Source organism: Trachymyrmex septentrionalis, unplaced genomic scaffold (genome assembly GCF_001594115.1).
Source record: "Trachymyrmex septentrionalis isolate Tsep2-gDNA-1 unplaced genomic scaffold, Tsep1.0 scaffold72, whole genome shotgun sequence".
In the NCBI taxonomy this organism is placed as follows: domain Eukaryota; kingdom Metazoa; phylum Arthropoda; class Insecta; order Hymenoptera; family Formicidae; genus Trachymyrmex; species Trachymyrmex septentrionalis.
This window is the reverse complement of record NW_017305905.1, coordinates 1,707,385-1,714,488: the sequence shown is the minus strand read 5'-3', so window position 1 is coordinate 1,714,488 and position 7,104 is coordinate 1,707,385. Positions and strand designations below refer to the sequence as shown.

Below are 7,104 nucleotides of genomic sequence, written 5' to 3'. Positions count from 1 at the left end.
CCAAAACATCCGTTAAAATTGATTGGCATGAGCCAAACGATATGTTAAGATCATCAGCTATTTCTCTAATCGTGATTCGACGATTTTTCAACACAATTTCTTTCACTTCCTGAACATTTTCGTCGGTTTTTGACGTGCTGGGGCGTCCAGAGCGAGGTTCATCGTTAACATTTTCTCGGCCCTCTTGGAATAACTTATACCATTTATAAACATTTTTTTTGCTCAAAGTTGACTCACCGTACGCCACTGTCAACATTTCAAGAGTTTTTGAACACTTAATACCATTTTTTACACAAAAATTAATACAAACTCTCTGCTCCATTATTTTCAAAAGCAAAAAATCGCCGAGCACGCAAACACGAGTCTAACCTTTATGCCTCTCACATAAAAACAACACATGCTATATAGTCAAAACTGTGAACATATGATCGTGACGAATGTACCAACACAACAACAAAAAATTTTTTAAATTAGAGTGTACAGAGCGCGCGAAATTCAAAAAGTCACCTTACTTTTTGATCACACCTCGTATATATCGGAGAAGATGGAAAACGTACAGATAGAAAGTAATCGATATATAAAGTAAAGAGTTTTTTGTCGGTTTGTACATCAGAAAAAATCTGATTGCATAAACTGATAGATTCAACCAATTTTGTTAAAAAAAAAGATCGAATTAGATTACTTTTAGAAATTTCCAGATAAGCATGGTTAATTATTTATCTCACAAAATATCTTAATAATATTTACTAAATTTATTTAGGTCGGCAATCTTTTAATAAAATAAATTATAATTAGTTTAGAGTAAATTTAATTAAAGGTTTTATAGAGAAAGAGCTATTTAAAAATATTAAGTAAATTCTTATAGTTAAGTCTATTAAACAACCTAATAAAATATCAGGTTAAATCAGGTTGAAATTAGCAATTCTGTTCTTAATCAAATCAAAATGTATTCTACTATGTACATCTCGTTGTTACGATTAGCACATTTTGTATAATGTCGCAATCGTACTTATGCAATCGTGAACGTAATAATGAATTAGCAACTTAATGCAAGACGATGTATTCTTCCATCATCATGCATCGCATGACAAATTCACATAGCATCAATTACGGTCGCGAGATAATTCTGTCTCGCGATAACCATTTCCATGAGCGATCGTACTTTTACAGTACAGACCAGTCTACGCGCGCGCTGCGGATTTGTAATGGTAATGCTTTGCTAAAAATTTCATCGGGTCATTTTAGACATCGTTTGACATATTTTATTGCTTTTGTACTGCGTGCGCGCGTTAAACCAATGGTCGCACTTGCGTGTGGTGCATCTTTATACTTATATTTTTATCGTTTTTACCTTTTTGTTGCGTTGTTTATGGTTAAACTACTGCTAACATAACACGTATTATCATTCCGTTTGTTATCTTCTTTCAGTCTCGCTATATTTCTTGTTAATAATAATATTTTTTCCCTCGGGGGAGGGGGGGACTTTATGTGTTTTCGTGACACATGAAATTTCAAAACTAATGAAAGTTTATTAATTACGGGTTATGAATTGCCTCTACACTCTAATTGATAATCAATTTTGCGCTATTATGATATTTTCTTTAATCAAAATTGTTCCTGTTACTTTAATTGAATTCGCAAATAGTAATTATTTTTGCTCAATATTTTTGTGATAGATACATAAAATCAACTTTTTATGAAGAATTATATGTATATGCAATTTCGTAATATTTAATCATACATATAAATATTCACAGATATACGCATGTATAATTATTTTTTTATCTTTCTTGTCTCGGAATATTCGTAATGTTATTTATAAGATATACAATTCTTTCCATTCATTATAACTGTAACGTGCGGATGTTGGGCACGCGCGCGCGCGATCCTGGGCCGTGCGCGGAGAATAGTATTGCAATAAAGGTCTAGATATAGGTACCAAAGTAGCGCAAAGGTTCTCCATTTTTATCTACTAACCAATATTAAGCACTTATTGGACTACAGGCCAAAATGGCGATCGAAGTAGCCAATAGGAAAGTTGTCGACATTTCGGTTTAAATAAAAGGCTTGCGCTACTTTGGTATATTTAGATTGGTATTCATAGGCTGGTATTCATAGTCGATTCTTATTTCAAGACCATCTTAAGTAATGTCTTAAGACGCTAATGCGGCCTTCTGATTGGTTAGTGACGTAATTCATAAAGTAATGTCTTAAGACTGAACTTAAGACGGTCTTGAATATAAGAATCGATTATGAATACCGGCCTTAGATTAGAGCTTTATGTTGCAAGACTCGTGGGACAAACTCACGCATGCGCGCTAGCATAAACCGCTATCAGTGATGTACATATTTTACCATTATATGGTTATCGTTATAATGCCCCTCTTATAAAAGTATAGAATGTGATAATAATGCATCAGAGATTTTATACGATCAATGTGGATAAGATTGAATCAATCTTGTGGACAAGAGAAAGAGAACATATAATAAATTCTGAAAAGCCTTCTCAGAATCGCTGCGTGAGTCGAATGCTCGCTGAAATGAGATAGCAACATTTCTCGAGGAGACTCGAAGCCCACCAACTGCACCCGATCTAATATATCTATCCGAATATATCTATCTCGGTTGGCGCACGGCCTACTCAATGTAAACTAAGCGTGAAGATTTTTTTGTATTTTTTTATTCGAGATCGCGTGAGGATGCTTTCTTCAAAATGCCGAAATCTAGAAGAAAAAAGTGACCTTAGCCTGAACAAAAATATTTATGATGTTTTTACAAAGTTGGAGTTTATTGTAGCGTTGTTCCTATCAACTTGTATAAGATGCTTAAGTATTTTCCAGATTAACTGATCTTTCTCTCTTCTGTTTATTTTAACTTTTATTTAAAAAAGTTCCTTTAGTGAGATAATTTTTCTAATCTCGAGATTTTTTTCGCAGCTGATTTGTTCGGCTCTTTCTTAATCTAAATTGTCAATTGATCCATTATTGTTAGTTGTAATTGTCTTATTATTATATTTCCAGATCATCGGAATGTTAAATGCTACTTGGGTCATGGCGGACTTCTCGGTCTCTCGGAGAGTGTTTATGTAGGTCTACCAATGATCTTAGTGCCGATGTACGGTGATCAGTTTCACAATTCTGCTGCTGCAGAGACTAGAGGTACCGCGGTGGTGCTTGCATACGACAATTTAACCGAAGAAACGTTAAGAAGTGCTCTGGACAAAGTTTTTAATGATACTAGGTACACCTCCTCTTTTTATTTTAATCCTAAAATGAGAAACTTGTTTCTTACACGGAAAAAAACGTTTTGTTGAAATGTCTAAATATTAGGTTAAGTAAAAAGTCATCGCGTTTTTTTAAAAGACATCTATCAGTAAAAACCGCAATTACTTTCTTACCAACAATATAAATATATCTTGATAGAGTAAAGTTTCAGCTTTAAAAATCTCTTTTTTAAATTATACGATACGACAATTTTTAATGGAGTTATGAGCAATTAAAGTCAAAATAATTCTTTTATTTAATCCGCGATAACTCAGTAATCAAAAGTCGTAGGAATATTAAAAAAAAAAGATTTTGTAGGGAAAGTATCAAGCTTTCACGATATGTAATCGAAAATTTTCTCAAATTCATTTTGGACACGTTACAAATCCACAAAGTGAGAAGAAAATTTTTCGTCTTTTTCAGCTCGTAGTTTTTGGTATGTAAAAATGATCAAACTCATATAAACTTAAAAAATGTGATAAGCTTTTAAAAGTAGAGATTTCAAGCTTTAAAACTCTTTTTTTAAATTTGAATTTCATTCATTATTGACGAAGATATTGTATATATGTACAACTTTGAGCTAAAAAATACGCGATGACTTTTTACTACATCTAATATTTAGCTAGATATAAGTCTTGTTGAAAACTATCAAAATAATAAGATGACTTAAGTTGATTGCTAGAACATCAAAATTTTTTGCAGCATTACTTATTATGCTTCATAATTATATTTATGATCCAACAAAGTTATTTTTCAGGCCTACACTGTTAAAAAAGATATTAAATTTAATGTACTTTTAAGTTACACAAGTAAATTTAATGTAACTAAAATGTATATTTGTGTACATTTGCAAAAAAATTTATTAATGTCGTTTACATAAAATTTTTATGAAATTTAGTGTTCATGTATATGATATTTCAACATAGAGTGAAAGTATATCAATGTACACATGCATGGAATGTAATTTACATATGTGTGTAAATGAAATTTAATAATTTGTATGCGAAGTTTAATGAAAATGTACATTAAATATAATGTACATGCACGTTACATTCAATGGGAATGATTTACTTACACACTGTATAGAAATTGTCCACTGCCAATCACAGCGACTTCTGTGTAGGGAGTTTTTATATTTTTTTTCTAGTACTATGATTAGCTTGTGCACGGCGAAGATTCAGAGAGAGATGCTTACAAATTGCACATCATGTTATCCCTTCCATCATGCTTTAGCGTTCATCTGGATTTACGTTATTGCAAAAATTCCCTATTAACACACTATAAGATAATCGGTTTTTTATTTGTTTTTAATTTTGAAGTTAGAGAAGTAGAATTTAATATTCGAATAGAATACATGACAATGAAAAGAACAATGAAAAGGGATAGAAAGATCATTTATTTTTCTTTCTTTAGAAAAAGAATAAAAGAACGTATGCAGGCTCAAATATACAATTCATCAAAATATCTTCTGCTTTCAGTTACCATGAGAATGCCCAACGGCTTTCGAAAGCTTACCGTGATCGACCTGCCACGCCGATGGAGACGGCGATATGGTGGACGGAATACATCGCCCGGGGCAATGGTAGATTTTACTTCCGTAGCGACAGCACGGGTTTATCCTGGTATCAGCGTCATCTTGTCGATATAACACTTGTTTTGATTATCGTCTCTATAATATTCATATATATCCTGTTCCGGTTGGTCAAACTGCTATTGTTGTTGCTCAGATTCTTCAAAAGAACATCTAGAAATCAAGTCGAGGAGAAGAGAAAGTTGAAGAAGGACAACTGATTATGTTGTATCGTGAAATATCGGCTGCGTTCAGCAGAGAAAGCAGCTTTGTAATTGTTGTAAAATTCTTCAATATGATTGATTTACACTTGGTTTACATTTCCTCTACAAGGAACCAAAAGTAAGAACCGTATTGAAGAATTTTACAACAGTTGCAAAATTGCTTTCTCCATCAAACGCAACCAATCGATAGGAAAGCAATTTTTTGAGATAAAAAATAGGGGAGAACGTGGTGATGATTTTTCACATCAAATTACAGGCGAATTTTGAGCAATGGAGACGAAATGATATCAAATTTTGAATAGAAATAAATCGATTAATGCGAAAAATCCATTTAGTAGAAAATTTGTTGGAGGAAATAAATTCTTGTGATCGTTTGTCATTAGCTCTTCTATAGTAAAAGGGGTCAAATGTGACCTCCAGTTTCGTCTATTTTGCAAAGTCCATGCGCAGTTTAAGGAGTTAAAGATAGAAAAAGGAGTTTTATGATATATTATTTATTTTTGTTGATATATTATTTTTTTTTGTTACTCATTTTGTTGTATTGATTAGAAGAGATATATTAGATGAAATATATATATGAACAAAACGACACCAGTGTTACTTAAGGGTTCTCATCCAGGTATAAGGGAACAACTAGGTTCAGTTACAGGGAAAAAAATCGTACATTTCTCTGCTGTTACAAACATGATGATTTTGATTGAGAAAAATAATAATGGCAATGGGCGCTGCACGTACTTCTTTTTGAACATGAACTAGCGTCACCTATAAGCTAACGGTGGTAGTCCATTAACATATACCAACCGCGCGAATACAAAACTATATGAGAAGCCTCTATTTCCTACAATCCTTTTCTGGATATTTTGAAAATTTACTTTACCATAGGAGGTTTAACTTTCATTCGTACATTTTCAAAGACGCTCGATTCGAATATCATCCCAAGTAGATTTTTATGCTTTTTCGATATTTCTATACATAAAGTTAGTTGAGAAACACGTTATAATTCGCGTATGACTTCTTTTGCGGGAAGTATACAGATCTTAAAATATGGTCGTTAATCTTTAGTTTTTTATGGTATCTAAGTATAAATGTTAACTAGACCTCGTTTGAACAGCGCATACATGATGTAAAATTTATAGTTTACTAGGTTCTGATTTTTAATTTTTTTCATTTTACGGAAAAGTCGATGAAATTATTCTTTATATTCTGTAGATTTGCGTCACATAAAGCGCGTTGTTCCTTTATTCTTATATTCCTGTAGTCGAAGTTAAAGTTTATTACTTTTATCGCAGTGTATAACGTAGTGAAATTAATTAACGTAGGGAAAATTATACTTTATATCAAATTAGAATATATTTCAAAATATATTTATTTTTTTGTTTTCTAGAAAATATATAATTTTTATATTTTGAATGTATATTATATTTATCTATTGGATTTAATAAATATTTAATAAATAAATAGTTACAATAATATGTGCACTGTATACCTACTATGATGTTTAAAATGACTGATAGAAAACGATTAAAAAAATTCTATCGAAATAAATCGTACCTTTTGTTCGTGCTTTTCATAAATTATTTATTGTTAGTATATTATCGATAAAGTTTAATGTAGATTTTTTTACATATTCTACATACTTTGTGTTGCGAAGAAAACTAATTTAAGTACATTCTATATATCTACCACTTGATCGTTCCTTGAAAACAGTTGATCCGAAGGCTTGGCCTTGACCGAGTACGAAATAAATGTCTCGAATCTGAAGTCAATTGACTTACGATCTATGGCTTGTGCTGTCTTATTTTTTTGGCAGCTTTTAAAAAGTAACGGAAAAGTAACGAATAGTTATTTTCTCAAATAATGGTAACGAGTTACTTTAAAAAATTGGTAATTAGTAATGGTAACTTGTTACTTTTCCTACTCGGTAACGAGTAGCTGTAACTTGTTACTTTTAAAAAGTAACTTTTCATTTTCTGTTAAATAATATATATAGTATTAATTTAATTTAACCTAATTATCTTAAGCAATTAATTATTTAAAAAATTGATAT

At 31.5% G+C, this 7,104-nt stretch overlaps 1 protein-coding gene across 2 annotated transcripts in view; it reads left to right on the top strand.

Moving 5' to 3' along the window:
* Positions 1-6,230, top strand: part of LOC108753813 (UDP-glucuronosyltransferase 2A3-like) — a 12,590-nt gene extending 6,360 nt beyond the window's left edge. For both annotated transcript variants that reach the window (XM_018495724.1, XM_018495725.1), the window contains 2 exons: positions 3,021-3,240; positions 4,742-6,230. In XM_018495724.1, coding sequence (XP_018351226.1) covers positions 3,021-3,240; positions 4,742-5,054 — 533 coding nt within the window. In that variant the 3' untranslated portion in view covers positions 5,055-6,230. The remainder of the gene's footprint in view (positions 1-3,020; positions 3,241-4,741) is intronic.
* Positions 6,231-7,104: the final 874 nt, after the last annotated feature.